The 25,087-nt window shown below is 38.7% G+C and overlaps 1 protein-coding gene across 1 annotated transcript; it reads left to right on the top strand.

The window, feature by feature from the left end:
• Positions 1–1,913: 1,913 nt before the first annotated feature.
• LOC108562524 (T-box transcription factor TBX20-like) lies at positions 1,914–24,843 on the top strand. Its single transcript, XM_017920895.1, has 5 exons — positions 1,914–2,329; positions 2,403–2,733; positions 14,580–14,853; positions 21,214–21,449; positions 23,831–24,843. The coding sequence occupies exons 1-5, from the start codon at positions 2,188–2,190 to the stop codon at positions 24,405–24,407; spliced, it is 1,560 nt and encodes a 519-aa protein (XP_017776384.1). The 5' UTR covers positions 1,914–2,187; the 3' UTR covers positions 24,408–24,843.
• The last annotated feature ends 244 nt before the right edge of the window (positions 24,844–25,087 follow it).

The following is a 25,087-nucleotide window of genomic DNA, read 5'->3' as shown; positions in this document are numbered from 1 at the left end:
TTCATATTGTATTGTATGTGTAATATACAATATCTTTTTTATGTAAAATTTTCAATACAGATTTTGAAAACTCATAGTTCGAGCATTTTCTAGTAAGTATTTTGTAATATTTTTAATTTATATATTACGTTCATATTTTTATTAAATGAATGTAATTTTTATAAATCGTAGCAAATAAAATGTTAGGTACACGTAAGATAAACAATTTTATATAAATAAAATTATTTTTTGTGTATATTTAAACTATGTAGGTTCATCGTTGAATTCCTGTTGCTAATTTAAATATCAATGAATATTTCTAAAAATTCCATTGAATATCAGTAATTTTAGCCTTAATTCCATGTTATATCACTCGATGACTATCGAATACCGTTTTTAGTTCATGCTTTATCTATCATCACTATTTAGTTCATTCAATATCAATAATGTTTATCATAACAATTTGGTTATCACCATCTTGTTCAGTTATTTTCTAAATATTTTATTTACAATTATATTAAAAGTTGTAAAAGTATCAAAACGTAAACAGCGTTGAAAATAATTATGTCTCTTTTTAATTGTCAGATTTAAGTGTGCAGTTGGTGTCCATTATATTTTATCTATTTATATCATTAAGTTCCATTAAAATAAAATAATAAATATAGACCGTCCAAATAATTGCCACTAAAAACTTGCTCAACGGACATCGACTACATCCGGTGGTTAGACTTTAAAATTGTCTTCAGGTTCAGTGACTTGTCAATTTAGTCAAATCGTTGTTTTTGGAAACAAGAAAAGATATATTAATCATAGTGTGTATAAGTATTAAGAAATTTTGTAAACTATACTAATAATAATTTTAGTAAATATATTTATTATTATATTTATGTACAATAAGATAAATTATATATCTAATTAGAATTTGTGCATATATTGTGACTATTTTTACAAAACTTCTAATTTTAAAGTAGTTTAATCCGTAATATATATATATATAATATTTCATATATAGCTTATTTACTAACTTAAAGTTCAAATTATATTAAGTAGAATTATTTTTTAAATGAATTACTGGAATGTATAATAGTAATTTTGGCAATATGTGTAATTGAACTAAATATGTGTAATAAGTTCAAACATTATTGTATTAAATGTTTATTGCGGCGGAAATGTTTGTAATGTAAAATCAATATATTTTCAATTAATTTTTTGAATGATTTATTTTGGAAGTAATTTAAGTTTTTATTTGACACGATTTTGGCAAATTTTATAAAGTTTAAAAAAAATAATTTGCATTCGTTAAAACCAGATTAAAAATTGAGATGAGAAGCAAAAATCGAGTTTTGCAAGTAACATCCTAAATGGAAGGAGTGGACAAAAAGTTGGCCGAGCTTCGAAAAGTTAATCATGGAAGTTGTCGTAATCACCGGATTCGTTGGATTCCTTCGGAGCTTTAACTTGATGCGATTGAGTTTGGAAGTGATCGATTGCGGTTGAGTATTGAGTGTGAAATACAGTGATCGGGTTTCAGTAATTGAATGTGAATTCCATATGTGTGCGTAATATAAAATTGAGGTATGGCCGATTAGTTGTGGTCAGTAGTGTAGGTAGTAGTAGTGTATGTGTGTGGCAATGCGGCGGAAAACATATTGGGGGGAAGTGGAGAGGGTGGCTATCAAGTGGCTGTCTACAGAGCATGTCGCCACCGCCACCGCATACCATTCTGATTGATAGCTTCAGCCAGCCAAAACTGATAGCCAAAAGACCACACACGTACGTATACCCACTCCCAGTCGGGGACACGCCTCCATCGCAGCAGGCACCGCCCCTATTCCTTGTCAGTAGCAACTGGCGAAGCCACACCCATCGAACCACGCCAGCCAGAGGGAGACCCCAGTTACTTCAGACCCTGAAACCAGTCAGTTCACCAGCGAACCTCCAGATCACTGGTCATTTCAAACACAATGTGTCGTTGCTAGTTTTGTAGTTATTCCAACCATCATCCAACAAGCCAGAATAGAACACAAAAACAATTGTTTCCCCTACTGGCATAAACAAATACACGCGCGCATACACATATATACATACACACTTTACCTGTGCGATAGTTTCTTGTGTTATTTTCGTATTTATTTATTTTTTTACTGATTTGAATTTGGTGCGCGAACAACCCCGAATAATCGTCCAGAATTCGCGTGTGGTTTTGTGATGCTACTTGGAGCCATGCCCGAAGAAAGTGCCGCAGCGCTTCTTGTGCCGACGGCGAAAACCCGTGCCACCGACTTCTCCATAGCCGCGATCATGGCCAGGGACACGAACTCTCCGGAGGCCTGTTCCGCTACCCCCGACGGTAAGTGAAGTCCAAGCATCAACCATCCTCCTCACCCAATCGCTCTTCATCCAAACCGCTCTCGTCGCCCCAGGTCGCCTCTCCCGCATGAGCACACCCAGCCTGGAAGTGCCAGAGGACGACGACATCGAGGTAGATGTGGAGGAGTGTTCCGACGGTGAATCCTCTTCTCCTCGACCTACCAAAATCAAACAGATCCGACGATCTCCGGTCTCTGATTGCGGTTCCGAGGCAGACAGGGACTCCCCGGACATCATCCCCGACAAATCGGCTAGCCCCAAGGTGCCGAAGATCTGCTGCAACTGCGACGAGCTGCTCAACGTGGAGTGCCACTTGGAAACCAAGGACCTCTGGGACAAATTCCACGACCTCGGCACCGAGATGATCATCACAAAAACTGGAAGGTAAGTCGAAGCAATCATCTCCGGACCATCATTTACCATCATTATTTCTATCCCGTCTTAATCAGACTGCACAATTATGGGTAGTCTGAAAAAGCGAAACAAGAGTGGAGCCGTGCATGAGTTTCGCACGAGACATTAAAATCAAATATTTCCACTGAAATTCACGGATTGAGACAAGAAGTTTCTCGAGAAAATTACCCAATTACATACTGCATAAAAACCGCATCGTCTCGACATTAATTCTGCAGAAATATACAATCTTCTTTACAAATTTCACCAAACAAACCATAATTAAGAAAAATACATAGCTTACCAACAAACAACAATTATTTCATTTTATAACCGTTATTATATAAATATATGTCCGCTATTGCTTGTTTCCTTAACTTCAGTAAAAATGAACACATCATCATTACGGAAACATATTTTCATTTTTACAACAATAAAACTAAAGATAAATAAAATTATAATCAAAAACAAATTATTACTAATATAAATGTTGGCTGCAAGAAATAAAAATATGAAAAGATAACTCAGTATGAAACATCTTGTATCAAGTATACTGCAGCATGTTGCATTAACCAGCCGTTATCGTCGTGTCCGCTTAGTAGTAAATAAATTTAAGTGAATAACTTTACTGAATTTCTTTATTTTTAAACTCAAAAATTGCCAATGTCTGTTGTTAACTTCTGTACTAATTGCAAATCGTTATTTATACCGCAAATGTAGAATGTTAGTTATTTTCATTTTATTGTAGTTCGTCACAAATGCATAATACTTGTTCCATTAATTGCTAATGTTTAGTTTCTTTATATTCAATCAAATTGAATCAATGTAATAATTTGATTACCAATTTGTGATTGGGTTGGTGAGTAATTGAAAGGCTCTGGCGTGAAATTGAGATGCTGCTTCAAATCTCCCCCAATCTCAATTTCCCTACAGTCACTTGCAGGGGTTGAGGGCCTTCATAAAATCACCTCAATAATAATATTATTACTTTGGAACACGTTGTGTGTGTATGTATGCATGTGTGATTCATTGCCGGAATGAAATGTTGTTTGTGGCAAAGTTAAACAAGCGTTTTGTGCGCGAGGCATCTCGACGATTTGCCGACTGCTGCTAATAATAATTAAAGCGTACCCAACATCAACAGCTCTCGAAAATCCGAAACCTTCGTTACATCTGTCTCGCCTTGTTTCACTCTTCACCAAATATTGAAATGAGAAATGCTAGGAAACCAACAAAAAGAAGAAACAAAAAGAAAAAATGAAAAATATTATGAGAGAGAAGAGGTAGAGAAGAAGAGTTATGCGCCTCCTCGATATATGCCCGCTGAGCTACTTATTCAAAATGTCATTCCACGTCAAGGTTTTGAATTTCGGATACAGTATTGTATTTAAAATCTCGGGTTTTAATTCGTCCTTTGTAAGGCCTTGTGGCCTGTGACCGATCTCTGTGGCCTGTGATGGATTCATACACAAAAGACGCTCGGAAACAGTTCCAACACCTCTACAATTGTAGAATATTACTTAAAAATATAATAATGGTTAATGTTACTCAGTAGTAAACTTTCCAAGTTTACATTATTATACAACGAAATAAATACATAAATGTTGATAACAATTAATTTACAAATCATTAACAATTGTTTTTAATACATGAATATTTGTTTTGAACCTGCAATATTTTTGTTAAATATATTCATATACATTTAAATAACACACATTAATTTATTGAAATAATTTTAATAAATATCGTATATACATATAATTTCTCACCGTGGTAGAATAAACATTCATAGTATTATTATTTTAATGAAGTTGTAAGAAACTCTGGAGTAAATTAACTAAACGCAAGCGAGTTCTCCACGATTATCAGTAAATTTATACATTTTTTTCTGAAAAATAAAGAGAAGCTCAGCAATTGGAAACAACACATTAAAAATTGTACAACTAAGCTGAACAAATAGAAAGGTACGATCATTATGGATCTAATTTCGATTCAATTAATTTCTTGTGTTACGACTTACGGGCTTTGTGCAAGCGAATTGGAGTTTCTTCCTCTTTAAAATGTTCCACTTTCTGATTGCGACAAAAAAATATATGCTCGTTTGCACGAATGTAACAAGCAATTTTCTCGTAAAAAATGATACAAGAATAAAAAAGTGTGATATACTAACAAAAATGGTAATAATTCCTGCGTTTCCTTTTAATAAGCTACTGTTTTAAGAAAAAGATTACCAATGTTTTTTAGTTTGTATTACTGAGTAAGATGAAGATATGAAACTGAACAAATCGTTAGTTAAATTCAAGCAATTAAGTCCCTTCAATTTCGTAATTAATAAGCTATTAATACAGGTCTTATCTAGCCGGCTTTGTTGGATAAAAAATGTGAGGACTACGGACGTCTGCGTCGGAAAAGAGCACCTGTGTGCCTGTCCACAATCAGTTCAACAAATCTGACACATGTCATAGTCGTAGTCCATTAGTGAAGTCATTGTGTTAGAAGGGAGAAAATATTCGAGGCCCGGAGCCACGTTTATGTAAAGCAGTTTCTCCGTCTCTTCATATATATAATAAATTCAAGATCTCGCAGCCAATGGGAGCAGCAACAATAATAATAACAACGATCTTAATGTTATTAACCTCGTCTCGCGCAATGCCCGATGGAGACATTGTGTATTTTCATCAAATTATTTATTAAAATATTCGCGTTTATATCTTAGCAATTTAAAATCCGCTGATGTTTCAAACTCCCCGTAATAAATTACAATTTAATGATAATTGATGCAAATAAAGAGTATAAATAAATACGAAATTCCCTTGTGCGAGTTTCAAATTTATTAAATTGTTTCTAGTCTGCACAAAACGACTGTGCGCACACGCAAATTAACAATATAAAACAGTGACATTCGTTCTCTTCAATTCGAGTTCCTCGGTTGGCGTAAACAATTTGTCGGTTCACGTTTCTGTTGTGTTAACGGATGAATACGCGATTACAATTAGCGTAAGGAAGGAATGGATGCGTTTGTGTGCGCTCTGCGTGCAGCGTTCTAACTGCGTGCATCCGTTAGGTTGGCAGCATGCAACAAAAGGGAGCTGCGGAGAAATTGCCCATTGTGAATGCGCGGCCGTCTGATAAATCGCACACGAAAATTGCACGGAACAAATGCGGCAATCGAAATCGATAGGGGATAATTGATTTCCGGAATTTATGGTTGGAACTGTGCGGAAACAGACACGAAAAGATTTACATTCAAACGTTTTTCTTTTTTTCATTGAAAATCTAAATCATCAATAGAGGACTGAAACATAGAGAGCCGTGATAAAATTTTATTGAACATTTTGTTAATTTAGATGATAGCTTAAGTTATTTTTTCATTACAACATATTTAACATATCGTTTATACACCACAAAATATTTGACAAATAATTATTTGATTTGTATCAACACAGTCTTGATAACACAGACTTAATAGCGATTATAATATAATATTAATTAGATTATGATACAAACTTAAATATCTAAAGGTTTTTTTGATAGTTTATGTCGTTAATAGATGATATTTTTTGATGATAATTGTTGTAACATTTCATGCAGTTTGTATTTATACTAAAACACGAAATGTCTCGAGATTTGTAAACTTTGGTTTAAGTGAGCGTGGGTATTCTCATGTTTCTTTTGTTTTTGTTTCTTCTTTTATTTTCTGTGCAGTGGTTAAATTTGAGGCTAATGATAGAGGGACGACACCAACGATTATTTTCTAATGACAAGCATCTGTTGTTACGGGTGTCAGTCAAATCTTCTTTTCGAACGCATCAGCGACGTTCACGCACCCAAAAAAAGAAGCAGAACGAAAATGGGCGTACGATTATTGCGGCTGCGAAAGAAAATGGGCCGAAAAACGACAGAAAAGTATGATGAGAAAAAAAAAACGAAATGACAATAAAAAAATGAGGAATGAAAGGAAACATGCGGAGGCCTGTTACACCGTGTACGTGTTTTACAAATGTCGCGGTGTTGATGATCGTATCGCGTGTTGTACGACCCAACTGTCGGGGTTATTGTAAAGTATATCGCGGCATCCGCCCGCCGGCTTTCAGTCATTATATGCCCATCGCCATTTCCATCCATCCCGGAGTTTGGTCGTGAGGTTCTCTTCGTTTGGCTTTATTGTTGACACCTCTCAAGTCATCGGAGCGAGAGCCCTTAGGGCCATTACCGTTCTTCTATTGTTTCGGTAACGCCCCAAGGCTCGACACTTTGGCCCACTGTCGCACGACTACTATTAACCATTACCTAATGTCATGTAAAATTATCTTGCTGCTGTTATTGTTGTTATTATTGCTGTGGGTCCTCGAGTCTTTAGCCTGAGGTGTGTACGCGTACGCGTGTGTGTGTATGTGTGTGGCTTTACGGCGAAGTGTCAGGCTGCATTGAAAAGGCCACCTCGTTACCGCTATTGTCCTCGCCACCAACATCTGTCCTCCCAAACAGCGTATTTGTTACATTTATAAACTTTTCAAGCACAATCAACGGCCCACGTAATATCCTGAATTATGCACGCACCGGATTTAAAATACTAAATAAGACGAGGCTTAAGAAAAAAGAAGAAAAGAAAAATAATAATAAACCAAAAGGAGTAGCCGTTTTCTCTGTCTCGCTCTTAGAAAACCGGCGAGACTAGAAGCAATTTACGATTAAGCTATTGACTCGCAGGTGGCAAACGGAGATGGGGGCTTAGATAAACTCTTAATTGCCGGATAACTCAATCACGTCCCTGCGCGATTCGATTGCAAACTTTGGAATTCCATTGCGAAAACATTTCACACCGCGTGAGCCGGAATCGACAGTTTCTGTTCGATTAATTGCGATTGCGTAACTGCGTGGAGTCGCTGACAGGTCGGGTCCACACTGTTGTTGCTGTTGTTAGGTATTAACCTAGGTTCCAGTCCTATCCTCTCATATACTGATTGCATTGCTTGTTGTTCGAAAACGTGGTTTAATTGAAAAACGAGTTCGGGGTTGTTGCATCCCGCCTTCTCCTCACCTTGACCATAAATTATACGCGCGCCGGGAGGGAGAAGCTACGAAAAGAAACCGAGAACAAAAAAAAAACGAAACGCGCGCAACGTGCGAGGGAGGAAATAGCCGGAAAAGCGTGGAGGGTAGGAAAAAGCAATTTGCCCCGGCTTATGCTTGGGGGAAATCAATGAAGACGGTCGGGTGTCGGGGAGGCGGACGCTCCGATTCGAATTATATACACTTCCGGAAATGGCGCCATAATGCTCTCCCTCCTTCCATTCTCCCTCTCTATCTTTCACTGCGTATCTCCGGATGGGGATAGTTAATTAGAACCGAGATTTCGCTCTAAATCAAATCACGAGCCGCCGCCGCCCCCAGCATCCGGATTTAGGCCGCATTTGTTACGCCTCTCAGGATTTGTAGAAACACACTCGCACAAATCAATTTAAGACTTTCCCTTTGCCACGCACAACTTTAATTAACCCTAAAGCTCGGCGAATGCCATTCCGGCATCTCCATCTTTTTGCGGACGCAGCTTCGCCCGTTGGTGGTTGCAATTGGGTTCGCAATTCCTGCGGAAAAGAAACTAACATAACGAGATATGGTGAATTAGTTGGGTAGCAGCTCTTTTCGGATTTGAATTTTAGATTTAATGACCACAGGAAAATCGCTGTAATTGCTTAATTGTGGACAGGCCAGGAAACCTCCTGACTAATTATCATATGTGTGAGCGCGCACTCTCTTTCCTTGTTATTAGCGACCGAAAGCCGCGCGCCAAATTAAAGAATATTATGCATATACCATTTGCAACTGTCCATGTAATATATTATATATTTATACACAAATATAACGGATAACCTGCTCTGGCATCGCAATAACAGAACGTATCGGTAATTGGCGATCCAGCGAATTCACTGGCGCACCTGTCACCAGGCGACGCCGAGCGTCGCGACGTCGTTATATCGACCCGCACCTTTACCGCCGCTGCTCGCAAACACAGGTTCACACTCTAAATTTGCCACTGTTTGCTCAAATAAACCGATTTCAATGCCAAGAGTCATTGCCATGTAACCAATAATTACAAATTTTACATTCATGTAGACTTCCATAATATATGAAGAGCAGTAACAGTAACTTTATTCAAGTTTTTAAATTTATCTTAAAAAATGGATCTTTTTTTGTTATTATCTTGAAAAGTCTTCAGGAATTTGTTGTACTAAAACAAATGAGTTCCAGTGGTAAGCCCGGCGGAACACCGCGTTGTACATGGAATTAATCTAATGGAAACGTTTCGCAGGAGATCAGCCGTACGCTATAAAGTGTGGGCTCTTCCGTTGTATTCTTGCGCGCAGTAAGAGATCTTGGAAGCACAAGTCGTAAATGGACACACTTGTTAAATTTAAAGTCCATCCGCCACCCACCAAGAGGCAGAGCCAGATCTCATGGCCGACGGCGTTGACGCCGAGGATTTATGGGCAGAGAGATCGCCACCCCGCTGACCGCTCTTCGTACAATCACCAATTTCTCTGTTTGTTTTGCCATTCTTATCGCGGGTCGCCCCCCATCGTTCCTCTTTTGCCTTTCTGTTGTCCATCGTTTGGCCCATTTTTGACGACAGACATTTTCCAGGAAAGACCCAAAAGCCCACCCACGCCCCATCCAAATTACTCCCTAATTGTATAGCACATTTCCATGTTTTGCTTCCCTGCGGTCAGCTTGAGGAAGAAGAATAACCTTCCGGCGAGACGGAACAACCGTTCAATCACAAAAAAATCCCGCACCGAACCGAGCATTAATTCGAATTACCTGCAGATTTATTCAATTACTTGATTTATTGACGCTACCTACCACACGCACTGCGCTCCACAGCTTTTTCGTCTGTTTATCTCTTTGTTTTGTTGCCAACGTCAAATCGGTATCATTTTCAATGAAATATTGCTTCGGTTAAGTGCTTTACACAACCTTGTGGCAGCAGTACACCATTGTAATAGTCTAAGTTCGTCCTTCGACACGTCTTACCACACAAAAAATAGAATAGACTTTTTTGGTGGAAAGGCATTTTCCTAAAAGACATTCTTTTTAAAGTGTACAATACGAATTCATACATAAACAAGAAAAGCGTACCAGAAATAGCATACGAAAATAAAACAAAATAATTCAAACGTATTCAGCTATTGCGTAAAATAAATACAAAGCAGATAATCAAAATTTGAAATAAAAAGTGGATCTAATCTTGAGTCAATTTCATTGGTCCAATCAATATCTGTTGGAAAGAATTAAACCCGGATCGGCCTTTAAATGTAAAATTTTATCATTTATCTATAGAAATTGCTGATAATCAAAACATTTACAGTCACTCCATTTTTGATTTAGTTCTACTTTAATCGTTATTTGTGAAATCAGTAAATTCAAGTGCTTCAACCATTCCTCAATTTATATCTACAAATAACTTTAAACTGCAACGATCACCATTTTGGGTTTGTCCAAATTTTTAACGTTATGTCGTCTTATCATATATAAAAAACTTCATTAACGATGATCCTCAGAACTCCTCAGAAACGTTATCATTTCCTATCCCTTTTTATTATGACAGATGGTGGTGGATGAAAGTTGTAGTAATTGGGTGACTATATTATAGTAGATTTGGTTATCTGCTACTGTCCGGTTATGGTTGGTGGGCAATGGTGATGTTTTGTAGTAAAGAAATGTCAATATGCAGAGTGGAGATGAAAAGATGGTGTCGTTTCCTTTTTTGGTTGGTCGTAGGGGCGGCGGTGGCAAATCGGTCCAAGGGGGCTTTGTCAACAGACGGGGGCGTCGGAGGCGGCGGTGGTGGCGCGGGCGTCGTGGCGGAACAGATATATAGTCGGATGCGCCATCGCGGCTTCGGATCGATACCATGGAGCAGATGCTCACCACGCCCCTGGGATGCTGTTCACCTATCCTGTCACCAGTGCATGGGCCCTCGTAATTAATGGGTCCGCGGTCTGCACTGAAACGATAATTCCACGTTAATGGGCGCACCGAGCGAGCGAGACAGATACAATGTTTCAGAGAAAATGTGCGAGTTAGAGGGAGGATGAGAGAGAGGAAGAGAGAAATATAGAGATACAGAGGAGCGCCCCCGTGCGCCCACCTAGTGCCCGGCCGTACGCATCCTATCCTCTCTGAATTTATACGTCGTCCGCCGTTAATCCCGGCGGCCCATAAACGTGCATCATATTGATATATTTAATTTGGAATCAATTAATAACGCGATGATTAAAACGCCAAACTCCCCAATCAATTCAACCGACTGCTCCCAAAAACCATCCGAATTACCGTTTCTTCCAACGTGCTCGACCGCCTTTCACCTCGACGATTACATACATAATTATATAATATTATTATTTTTTTTTAAATATTAAAGCATTAGCCGCGCGTTTAGCAGCGAAAGCCTGGATCCATTTCCGGTCCCACATCCGAACGGCACACCGTTTCCTTCTTAACCCAACAACCGATCCCGAGCCCCGATAACGGAAACCCTATCACCTGTATAATCTCGCAGCAATTTAGAGATAATATATAATAAAACGCAGCCTGCTTCCATGACAAATAACGTCTCACATATCATCCGCGTAATGACGCGTTTAACCCACCGAGAAGGCAATAAAAAAAATAGATATATACTTAAAGTATACAATGGGGTTTAAATCGAAATACAATTTTCAACGAAAATATAAAAACTTAGGTATACAACCTTTTAGATAGACTTTATAGTCTACAAATGTTGTAATAAAATAATAATACAGAGTTTTCACTTAAATGCATTATCATTGTTATTAGTAAACACATTTCAGTTCTGTCGTAGTTGCACATGTACCTTCATAATAAATTACACACGATTCGCTGGTATCAATGGTAGTTATTTTGCCGTGGCCTGGATTCTAACCATGAGCCACACGACAATCACCTATTTTACCAACGAACCGTGTAAAAGCATATTCAACAATACTTGTTGTCGTTTATTCCACCGCTTCGTATTTTTATCAAATAAAAGGACATTAACATAAACAGAGTATAATGTATAATGACTTTGTTGCTAAGTTGGAATCAAGATTGGTAAATCGATAATAATAAGTATTCTCGGGCGAAGTGTATATGTGTGTGTTTGAGCAATTTGCGAGGAACACTTGAAAACAAGTCGAGTGGGCTGGATGTTTGCTTTTCGTGGACCCATTTAAGGTATGATAAATGGAGTAGTAAATAAGCCCAGCATAGTCGGAGTGTATCGATTAACGATAAAAACACGTTGTGTAAGCATGTGTATAACACCACTTGACTACTATTTCCGTTTCGAATATTCATCAGTGGAGACCCGCAGGTTCACCTGCCGACCAATTTGTAAAATAATACGGAGCACTCCTTCGGTCTTCGGTTCGACTCTTCCTTTTGTGATTTCCACTAATTGCCTCCATCTTCAGTCTCCACCACGAATGCAAGAAAGATACCGGAGAAATTCTCCTCAGTTAGCTAGCAAGCAAGCAATGCAGGCGAGCAGATAAATAAAAAGGAATGCTTAACACCTTTCGAGCGTTTCTGTTATGATGTAGGGAGATAATTCCGTGGGTAATTTATGGTTATTCGGGCTCTCCGCTTGCCAGTGTGATGTCCCTATAACTACACGATTATTGCCCATTCCAAATTCTTCCACATCCATTTTATCTTTTTTATGTTCGCTCCGTGTCCCCGTGGCCCGTGTGTTTGCTTAAAATTTAAATAAATTACGAATATAAGACATTTTATTATGATTGCACTTAATAATGCATCCAGCTAAATAAATTTTCCTCTGCCGTTCTCTCGTTCGCAGACTGATTAATTAATGCCCGCAGCAACGATAAACCAGTAAACAAACGACTAATTATTTAGTCGAGCTGAAATCCGGCTATAAATCGCAGATTAATCAATAAGTCCCATTGAGTGCGGGGACTCGTTTCCAGGAAGATTCGATTCAATCTGAATGCGCTCTGAACGCAATGAGCAACATCTGGTATAGAAATATAAATATAGTGATAAAACAGTCGATTAAATGTCGATCGTAAAATCGGAATTTATTGTTGAATTGACCGCTGCGCTCCTTCTTCACTCGTCGCTTGTTAATTTGTTGCAAAAAAAAGTAAATAAATCCTTGCTCGTTAATTGAATGCGGTATGCGAAGACGCGATGATATTAACAACAATCGCAAATGGGCATTGATGCAATTGCGGTCCGCAGGGTTTTGAGCATGATCCTGACGTGGGACGTGCCAACACTTGAGTTTCATTAAGGCAGAGAGCTTTTGCTATGCTTTTTATTCCGTATATCAGAAGGAGTTTATTAATATCGTCTTATCAACGACGGCCGAAGGAAAGAAGTCATGGAACGGGGTTAAAGTCAATCATCGAGTGGTCGCTATGTTGGTCTGTGTTATAGTGGTTGAAGTAGTTAATTACAAAGCAATCATTAATATATGTGGTCCCAGCTGACACGCAGCTGCCTGTCAACTTATGAGTGCCCTTCATAAAACAAAGAGAGGAAATTATGATAAATATCTACTTATATTATAATTTTTATTTACATTCTCATATTACCTCGCATGTGGATTTTAAATGTGTACAAATTTCACTCGGCTGCACATTTTTATTCACTTTCCTGATTTTATTTCATTGTCATTTTTATGAAGCTCTTGTTGTTTTCGAATTTAAAGAATATTGTTATCAATGCTTCATTTCTATTATCAATTTTATCATTCAACACAATTATGATTTTTAACGCGAGTGGCAATAAACCAGAAATTAAATACAACATTCAAAATTCATTGTTTTCGAATATAAAGGATCCATAATTATTAAAGTAAACTAATTAATTTCAATTCATATTTTAGCATAAACTGTATGAATTATTTAAATAATGTATTGTTAATGAATTTAACCACGTGTTGCGGACATGAAAAATCACTTAGCTGTTTGTTCCAAAATTTTTGAATAATGTAAAGCGTCGTTGATTGATCGAAGTGGTCCACAAAAATTAATAAGAAAAAAAACAAACTCTGAAAGGTTTTAATTACGAACAATCAATTTCGTTGTTGCCGCTTCACGGAAACTGGACCGCTAATTAGATTTTAATGTTGGCACGCATTATGTTTATGTATAATAATGATGAAGAGCGGACCGGAAGTACGGAGGACTTGGGTCCGGCTGGAAGGTATCGTGATTAGCGATGCAAGCTCATTTTTATATAAAAAGTGCCGAGTAATAGAAAGCCATTTATGTTCTGTATTAAAACATATAATATTTCGTGCACGATGAATTAAACATGCGTTCATAATTAATTTATGAAAAGAGCAGTTAATGATTCCGCAAAGGTAAAGGAAAAAGATGGAATATCGAAGAAGAAAAAGAAAGAGATGCGATAGCATTTGGTCGATGGGCGATCAGAGATAATTCCATGTCAAAAGGAATTGGACGTGTTCACGGGGCTTTATTATGTGTTCGGATAATATTAATCCATTTTTTGTCTATTTTTTCCCTCTGCGTTCGCGCCGCGCACGATTAGAGAGGCCTATAATTTTTTACACCTTTCCGCACGCAAACTGTAAACACGTACATACACACACTCACACGTACACGGGTTTGGACGTGAGATCGACAGCTCTTCCACGTCTACGGAAACCCTAATAACAGGTTGTCGTTGACTTGACTGCAGGTAATTTGGCCATTTTAACACCGAGCCAAATTTATATTTCTTCCATCGCCTTCAACGCATTACACCTTAATATAACTATGTTCGTGTTCTGATTGCAGGCGGATGTTTCCGACATTGAGGGTATCTTTCACTGGGATCAGGCCGGATCAGAGGTACGCCGTGCTCTTGGACATCGTACCAGTGGATAACAAGAGGTACAGATACGCGTACCACAGATCCTCATGGTTGGTAGCAGGAAAGGCCGATCCGCCTGCACCCAGCAGGATGTACGCTCATCCAGATTCCCCGTACTCCGGGGAGCAGCTCAGGAAGCAAGTGGTCTCCTTCGAGAAGGTCAAGTTGACCAACAACGAGATGGATAAAAATGGACAGGTGAGTGTTATTATTTAACGCACGCTGCGAGGGGATATGAAACGGACCTCTCGCGTGGTCACTGGAAGGAAGGAATGTCGTTGTGAGACGCAGTTACAAATTGTCCCAGTTGGGACCACCAACGCCCACTTAAAAACGTATTCCCATCTCATTCTAAATATACATTCTTTGCGTACAAGTAGCCTTTATTGCTTCAACCATAAGAAAAAAAATGAAAACAAAACGATATCCGCAAAAAAAAACAATAATAATATCAATGCCAATGCAATACGCTGAACCCAAAGTTCATATATTTCCAGTCTCAAAACTCCAACATACATCCCACTAAGATCCGCGATAAGAGTAATATACTTTTTTTCTCGCAGCTCGAAACAAACTAAATAAAGTCACTAATTACGGAGTATGCTAATGCACGAGCCATCGTTAATTTAATTCCGTACGAGAATTATTCTAATTCGCACGTAATTAAATTTCACTTCATATTAAACGGCGCACCGGATTCCTAAAGTAATGAGGATCCGAAGGCATATCATCATCATTCCTCCGTTACTTGTTGGCGCGCACCTTAGATCAGCGTTCGCTTCCACACTGGAAGATAAATAACGATATGCCATCAGGACTGTAAAATATTGTGCTCGGTTGAAAGATTATTTAGGTATTGGCCCAATTGTTATTAAAATCTTTTGAGGGACTCGTTGAAATCGCGGGCAGCTTGTGTACGCGATAAAAATAAAATTGAAAGGAGAGGACGGCAGCAAAAAGCGGGTGGATTGAGCCAAAGCAGACACTTCAAATGTAAATTTCCAAAGGCAACAGCTCGAAGGAGAGTGAAAAATTAAAGCGATATAAAGGAACGTACAGACTAACTCTGGAATCCTGAAAACAATTCTAAAATTATTTTATGAAAATCTGTTATCAAAATTTTACAAATCGTTCGTCTTTCATGTATCTTTTTTATTGTTAATACGAGATGAGGAGAATATTATAAAAAGTGTATAATAATATATTTAAATATATAATAACCAAGTGTTGATGGTGGAAGAACAAGTAACTGCATCCGGTTCGTTCGTCTGTAGAACAGGTATATTTTGTAAAAAGATACGAATACATTCTGCGAAAATGTTGGACTCAAAATATTTCATAATATTTGATTGAATATTTTTGTATATTAACATTTGACACATGTTAATATAACAAAAGCGGAAGATATATTGGTTCGCCTCGGGGCGCCATTAATACAAATTAATTTAAATCGGCCATCGATCAAAGCGACCAAATTGATTATGGTTAATTTTCTCCTTTCTAATTAATATTTGGTCTTTAATGGATTCACGCTTTTTTATTATTATTTTTTTGCTCTCACTCTCTCCAATTCGCAGAAAGATTTCACGTTTGTTGAACATCGAGCGAGATTGTTTTACGTTTTCTTCTCGCATGCTAATCGGACCCACGAAAAAATAATATAATAATAATACAATAAATCATTTTTAAGTGAAACCTTTCCCGCCAGGGCAAGGTAATTGGACGGCCCGGGAATATTATATAATTATGAGAAACTTAATTACTTAATAGTAATACATAGGACTGATGGAAATAGATTGGCCCCAAAAAGAGCTAGCAGTTCATCTAATGGACTAATTAGTTGGCAACCACCTAGAAACGTAAATTAGATAATTTAAAACAAAGCAACAACAACAGCAACGACCACCTTTAATTATACTATAATAAATAAGATCGTAGTTTCTTTGAATTATATTTTAATGAAATTAAACATCTAATGGAATATTGAGTTAAAGGATAACGGTTAATATAAATTTAAAAATAAATAATTAATGTTAAAAGTCACTAAACACGTATATTGCTAATAAATGTCGTTATATAATGAGAATACAGTTTGAATGATAGTCGTGTGTTGGATAAAACACGTTATTGTAAAACAATAACTAGCTTATTACGGAACGCAATTGCATTGAAAGCAATGATTGGAATTGGATTTCATAAAATGTGAACAATTGAAAGTAATTGTTGAGGATAATAAAGTGAATTTCAAGTAAGCAGTTGAAGCAGTTAATTTTGGAATTTGTATGTATTGAGTAATTTGATGAGTAGAAGTTGTGCCGTCGTTGAGTGAAAACTTTGTATTGAAATACTCTTGGCGGAGGAAGAGGAGGAGAAGGATAGAATGAGCGGAGATGTGAATGGAAATTGGTGAGGAGCGTAAGAAAGGCGTAAATTATTCAAGGTATCAGGCCTGACATTTGGGTATTAATCAAAGAATGGAAAATAAGTTAGAGGGAGCGAGGTGGTGGAGGAGGAGGAGAGAAGACTCGAGTGAAAAGAAAAAGGAGAGTGTCATGCATATTAAAATCAGGAGTTATGATTATGTGACAAAGTAAAAGTATCTCTCGTCGCAGCTGCGCTAATCCCTTGCTGTGAGAGTTCAGTCAGAGAGAAGACCTTAACACCATGACCACATACTAACAGAATATGACCATTCCAAACTGATAGCATCACCCAATCAGGTGGTGGTTGGTGGCGTCCCTCTTCTTTGGCGACGTTTCATTTTATTTCACGAAAAAAGCATAAAAGAGAGAACGTACTACCTCCACGGTGCCCAGCAGGACGTCCTGGCGACAACAAATTTCTCACCTACAGCTTAACAAGACAACCATATATTTATATCGCCTCGGATGTTATATATTAATAATTTACGGGGAAGGAACACACGCTCCTCCGAAACTGAGCGAGTCACGTCCTCCTTGTTCTTTCCTATTATGCAAATTGCGCGCGAAAGGGCGACAGAACGCAGCGATAATTCATTTGTATTACAATTACCGAAGACTAAGGGCACTTAAAAATGTTAATCAATCATCGTGTCGAGCGTCTAACGCTGACGTGGCAACAACGTGCGCCGCGCACGAAACGAAAATTATTTTCGTGCTTTATTTGTATAATAACTTTTAACATTTCAACCCGAAAACAGCTTTGCGAGTCGTGTAGAGAAAAAAATCTTGCTTACAATCTGGCCGATCATTAATCACAAAAGAGGGTATGCAAATTAATTGACTCTAATTAAATAACGCATCGGAGAAGCGGGAGGAAAGCGGCCGGTCGAAAGTTGGATATTTATTGTTCGGGAATTTCAGCAATTATACATTCTCGCATATTTATACCGCATCTGTCCCGTAATTTACGTCCGTTTATCCACTCGACTTAAATTATTGTCAATACTTTTCGTATTTGTTTACACAGGTTTCGTTCTCTGTTCGGCAAATTGAAAAACAAACTTAAATGAATTATACGTTTGCTCGCTTACGTGCGAATTAAAATTCCTACTTTCTAAGCAACATACGAAGCTAATAAATACGTTCAAGATTACAAAACACGGTGAAATCTTTCATCAATACAATACATTTATTTTTATAAAGTAGAATTCAAATGATGCAAAGTTTTATTAATACTTAACAAGTATTCTAAAAAGCATATGATAATTTTGGGAACTACGCGAATATCGTTACAACAATTTTACACATGTCTTTAAAATTCGAGACAACCAACGAAAAATATATGAACATAAATGGTGTTCACTAATTTATTGGATATAATTATAAGGAAGGCACATATCATTGGGGTATTTTAAATTAATTTGTGTAATGGGAAAACCGGAATAGCCATTACAATGGCGACTCGATTTTTAGGTGTCATAATTCTTCCGTGGTCATTACCGTAATTTAGATGTAACGTGGGTGTGCTACGCGCATAATACAGACATCCGAAAAAAAAATCATAACCTTTTTTTGACTGACCCCCCGCCAACCCCGTTTCGTGGCAGCGCAGAAGGGGCACGGCCCCCCATTCCAGAGATTTATACGCACACCGAGCGAAGAAATTAATTTAGAATAATTTACACGGAATAAAACGTTATTTACTACGAAATTCATTCGCACCTCTCTGCCTCGACTCCTTCTTCTTCTTCTTGTTGCCTTTGGTCTTCTTCTTCATCTCCTCCGAGGCGTCGCGCGGTTATTATAACTCTTCTTTTTCCACTGCTTTAATGGTCAAACTCGTTTATGGTTTCTGAATGGAGCTGTGGGTTTTATAAATAAATTTATATGTATATACATATGCGACTGTGTGTGTATCTGTACGTGTGTTCCTCTCACTCTTGGAATATTGAATTGAATATTTTCTTTTGGAAATAAATAGCCAGATTAAGTCTAGCGTTTATGGCGAGAATACCCGTTCCACGTGTGTGCGTATATATATCTACAGTCCTTTGAAATCGCTGTCAGAGCCTATAGATTCCATTGATTATGGTTCCCCATCGGCTTTCTGTGTATTTTACTCGACGCCTCTCAATAATAACCGGTATTTACGATATCCGTTTTCTAAATATTTACAATTAAAAATAGTGTGTGTAATTGATTGCGGCCGTCCGTCCCCCACCGACAAATGACTCTAATTATGCCGACCCCTCGACACGTGAACACAGAGCAACACGAAAAATATTTACATGAAAATGAATTTTTCGCTTCCATCCCTCTCGCTCGTTGTATGAACAAACGAAATAATGCCTGTATTTTTTTATACCCTTTTCCTTCATTCTACTTTTTTGTTTTCCATTTTCGCTCGTTATGGCTAATTAATAGGTATTAGATAATAATTTATGATACGGCGCATAGAATATGGGAGATATTAATGGCCTAAGGACGTATAAATCTTGCGTGAAATATGTTCGTAACGCAATGAAATACAATAGTGGCACATGTTTAGGTCCTAATTTGTGAGTTTGTTTAATGCCTCAGATCGGGAATGCGATTATGGAGTCATGGAGCGCTAGTCCCAAGTACCATAACTCAACGCTGACGCATGGAATTAGTCAACGTACTTAATATCAACGGTTTAAACAGCTACATGTCACATACCCCCGATGCTTTCTCCTCCATATCAATAATAAATAATAAATTTTATTCCTCCCGTACGCATTACGATCCATAGACAAACAAAACAACAACAAAAACACTACCGAAAAGAACAAAACAATTTGTAATCTTACACATTCGACGCTATCTAAATAGGATGAACCTGTTTCTTAGTTTTTATGTATTCATCAACACTTCCTACACACATTCTTCTTATAAATTTAATACTAAAAACCATTTATTGGTAACAGTAACACGATAATATTACTTTAAAATAATATATCTTATTTCCCCCCATATAACACTGATTAAATTGAAGTTCTTGTTAGTTAAAAAAATAATTATATAATTATTTTTGCTTAAATTTTCCAAATTAAATTTAATCGTGATCCAAGAAAATAGTAATGATCTTCATTAGGAAAAGCGTTGCGTGACCCGCTAATGAGTCGCAACACTCGAACATGTTTTTAATAGAAGCAAAACATGCGCAAAGGTCAAAAGATTTGCATTTGTTTTTCAAATACTCAAGCGATTAATACATTGAATGTCAACTCATTTTTTGTGAGTAGTGTTTTGGAGCCCTTATAATTATTTTAAACATCGCTAATTTTGTGTTTCGGAGTGATGAAGCGGAATGATACTACTCGAAACGGGTTTAAATTTGAGATGAGAAAGAGCAAAATGGAAAAGACTTCAACGACGGAGTGAGGTAATTATTATAATACGGGTTCATTTGCGTCGCCGTGAAAAATGACTTATTAAGTCCGAAGGTCTGTGGCGGATGTAATAATTGTAATTTACATTTTCGTTGTGGGGCTAAAGCACGAATTTTTCGTGAAAATGAAAAAATAAACGATATTTAACAGAAGGGTAAATTATGAGTAAAAAGTGGTTTTGAGTTGTGAGTGCGTATAAATTGCAAGTAGGCAGGAATTGGGGATGCGATTATCGAGTTTCTATAATATGAAGCTGTTTGTAAATTGATATGTTGGCAGTCGCATGCTTTGGTGCTGGGCGACTGGGAAGGATGTATGCGGCACAAGCTGTAGCGGTTATCAACAGCAAATCGGAGATCGATTCCTCCTGGCGTGTTATGTTTGTGGCTGGCTGTTGCTGCCGCCGGTTGCTATTGTTACCTCTAGGCATGCCCTTTCGAGGCTGTTATTTTTCGGGGAAAACGCAATAGCGGAGAAGAGATAGTACAGTATATAACCCCTATGCCGTGTATGCGCTTGCGTTTACCGATGCGGAACGCACACACATAGCAAACTCTCCCCAGTAACGTTGCCTGGCAACCTGCTCGTAACTCCTGGTGGCTTAATGATTGGCGGCCCGACGACTTACAATGGCTGCCATCGGAGCACGCGATATGTGTTGATCATCTTAGTGTATTGTAGATCAAAGACTAATCGGAATCTATGTTTTGTTTCGTTTTCAGATTGTCCTCAACTCCATGCACCGCTACCAGCCCAGAATTCACCTGATCAAATGGCGCGATCACAGTGGACCAGTCACCGATCTTGAACAGGAGCAGTACCGCACTTACATCTTCCCAGAAACCGTATTCACTGCGGTCACAGCCTACCAGAACCAACTCATCACCAAGTTGAAAATCGACTCGAATCCTTTCGCGAAAGGCTTCAGAGACTCGTCCCGACTAACCGATTTCGAAAGGTAATTATTTTAGTAACATATACCGCAACAAGAAAATGAATACAAAAAAAAGCAAGGCAACAATTATAAAAATATGAGATTGAGAGAGTGAGGAATATACTTCGAGTTTACGAGCGACCATAAAGCAGCACGGTAGCCACATCACCTTTAAAAGACATCTGTCCAGCCGCATCTAGATGAGTTCCTTTCTTTTTTTGCCCTCACAAATAATCAACTCGAGGTGTTACAGGCAACATCCCATTCCCGTATTTTCTGCTCGGGCTCTTTTTTTCCTTCTTTTCTCGTTTCGTTGCCTCTTACTACTAAATTATACGAGCTGCGGCGCCGCTGCCCTGTAATTATATTGACAGGCCGCGCGGATCACGCAACTGTTAGAAGTCTTCTAATGGGGCATAATTTTGGACGGGGGAAAGTTATCGCCCATCCATACATCATCTCCGATCTGTTTACAAACAAACATCTCAAGCTAATAATCGAAATGCAATTAATAATGATCCGCGGCAACCGGCTTCCGAAACTTCGCCGTGTTTTCTTTTTATTTATTTTTAAATTTCTGTATAATAATAATGATAACACGAACCCGTCCGTCCATTCGAATTTATATATTTATGCGAAACGTCTGGCGGAGTGAAACTTTAATTTGACCACCTTTAATTAACATATCTAATGCCTGCCACGAAAGAGAAAAGGGTTTTGAGGCGCAATGTTGATTTTTGCATACATTTCATGAAGATTGAAAATGCGAAACGATCGCAATGATGGATGGAATTTTAGGTGCGGTCATATATAAGAAATGCACGGTCATATTGAGGCGAGATTAGGAGGAAGTTTATTTGATGGGTCTGTGAGATATGGCCGTGTGGGTAGAGGAGTATCGATTCGCTGAAGGAGTGAGTGCGGAGCGTATGGTGGTACTACGGGAAAGTGTTGGAATTACATTAGATAATGGTATTGCGTTACGTGCAGCGGTTCCGTAATGTCTGTTGCATGCGGTGGCAAAATGGCTGCTGCTGCCATCCATATATATGTATACATGCATACATTGCTTGCTCGTCGACGATGGGCTTCGTCCTTTTCGGCAGCGGCGGCAGCGACACAGGCTTTAATTGGAGCTCGAATGGCAGGGCAGGCAGGCTAAACGGTGAAAGTGATAAGTAATAATTCATCGGGCGGGTCACCGCAAAAGGCGAGAGAGGAAGAAGACGCGCTGCGCACACCGGATCCGACCGATCGTTCTACCGCCCCCGCCGCGTCACCACCACCCCCCTTCAACCCAGTGTTAGAATTTAATTTACGTGTTCGCGACTGTGCGCACCGCTGACTGGGCGGAGAAACTGGGAGCCGCTCTGTAATTTCAGACAATCGTTGTCTTCACGACGATGCCTTGATGATATAATGAACCCGACATATTTTCTCACACCTCAGGTAGAAGATGCGAGGAGGAGGCGAGGTGTTTTCCCAGTTATTTTCACGTTTCGGGTTTTTATGTCCGTCTGTAATTAGGGCGGCGGTGGTCAGCCAGCGACCCCTGGCGGAGCGCCCCGGGCCGAAGGGGGCGGGGTTCCCTTTCCCAGGGTCTCTCATTATCAGCTCACCGCGCGATCGCTCCATCTCAATATTATTGATTGTTACCCGCGTGCGCTCCGCCCGATCTTTCCCTTTCCGAACCGAGAACGCGCCCACCAACCCCTCGCCCTTCACCCCCATCGGCGAACCGATCGCGCGCCAATGATTTGTGTGAAAACGGAGGCGACAAAACTCAATCGCCTGTTTCAAGGAAAACGTTGGGAAGGGAAGAGATGAGAAGAGAAGCCCCGGGGCACAAGAACGGCGCTCTTTTAAGAGCTGCCTATTTTCGAGACCGGCTACTACCAGTAATTATCCTAAACTGCCCCCGGGCCGTCGAGCGGACCCTTTGTCATGGAAATTATACCGCCGCATTACGTGGTGGCGATGCTAATGTTGGTGGTGACACACTCTCATCTCCTGTAGCCTTTATCTCCCATTCATTATTTTTTTTTTTAATAAGAATATGTGAAGAATATGCTTACTGGAATTCTTATTCATTTTGTTAATGTATTATTGTAGGATATTCTTGGTAATTGACAAATTTTTGACTATAACTCTTCAATACTCATTTTATTTATTTAGTAATTTTGCTGACATTTCTAATTTATCTTTAACGTTAATTTTATGGTGCATTTTTCATTTATATCTATGATGGAGAGTTATACAGAAATTGCTTTTTTTGGATTATTACCAATAAAAATAATACACATATTGCATTTGGTTTGTTTAGTTTCTGTTTAATTTCAATCGCAGTTCGATACACCCATCATCGACGTGTCACTAATAAATTCAATGTTTTTGCTTTGTTACAGAGAACCAATGGATAGTTTATTTATGGATCAGCACTTCCTGCGCTCATCTCTGCGGCTGTACTCCGGCAACGAATCGCTCGACGCCGAAAACAACAACGCCGGTTCTTTATTCTCCGCAGCGATGATGGAGAAAGCACGGGCTCACATCCAGATGTGGGGAAGGGCAGCGGCAACCGGCGGCGGAGGTGGACACCCTTACAATCCCAGCGAGTTGCACGCTTTTCTCCTGAGCGGATCACCAACTCAACAAGTGTACCTGGGCCAGAGATCCGGTGTTCCTCTGGGTCTGCCAAGTCAACTGTGGAGTCAGGGATCGTCCTGGCAGTCACCGATGCACGGCGGTCTCCCGCCAGGTCTCTTGGGACCACCGGCTCCGCACCGCCACCAGATCACTCCCCCGCCGCCTCCGCCATCCTCGACACCAAGTTCCTCTGGCTCACCGAGCCCCACTTCCATTAACTCTTCCTCAGATCTTAGATTACCGAAAGCAATGTTCCCGTCGATGCATCGCTTCAGTCCGTACGGCTCGAGACCCAGCAACCCCTCAATCAGCCCCATCACGCGTTCTTCGCAATGATGGACAACCGATACGGACAGCAAGTGTTATTATCTGGGTGAAGCCAAATAAGTTAAAGCAAACCAAAGAATTAAATAAAGAGTCTTCTTAAAAGACCAAAATGTAATCGAGATAATGTAAATAGCAAGTTTATAGATAGAAAAAAAACTATAATTTATTAAATTAATTAGGAAACAAGAAGACAGAAAAAAATGGAAGAAAACAAGAAATATGAATCGTGTAGAATATAACTGGTTATTGTATTTATGTATGTGGTATATTTTGTACGAAGTATTAGAATTTTATGGCAGTATTACTCCATACTAGAAAAGCCTGTATATATTGAAAAAAAAAAACATTTATTGGATGATTTCTTTTTTGTAAACGAGTGTTTATTTCCCGTTCCTTTCTCCTACATTCGTCGAAGAAGAGTGCAGAACCCTATTAGTATATAAAATTGTAAATGACTTCAAATACTATTATATTATTTTATTTTTTACTTCCTCTGTTAATCCGATGCGACGCATCGCATTGCAATCGTTGTTATGTACATACTATTAATAATTAAAGAGAAAGATGTGGATAAATAATAAATATATATATAAAAAGCATTACACCGTTTGTACGATTCAATCTGATCCCGGCTATTATTTATTTTCCCCGGTCGAAATGTGATTTACACAGACGTTCCTCTTTTTATC

This window comes from Nicrophorus vespilloides, unplaced genomic scaffold, assembly GCF_001412225.1.
Source record: "Nicrophorus vespilloides isolate i.1.1-1 unplaced genomic scaffold, Nicve_v1.0, whole genome shotgun sequence".
Taxonomy (NCBI): domain Eukaryota; kingdom Metazoa; phylum Arthropoda; class Insecta; order Coleoptera; family Silphidae; genus Nicrophorus; species Nicrophorus vespilloides.
This window is presented reverse-complemented; position numbering and strand designations above follow the sequence as displayed.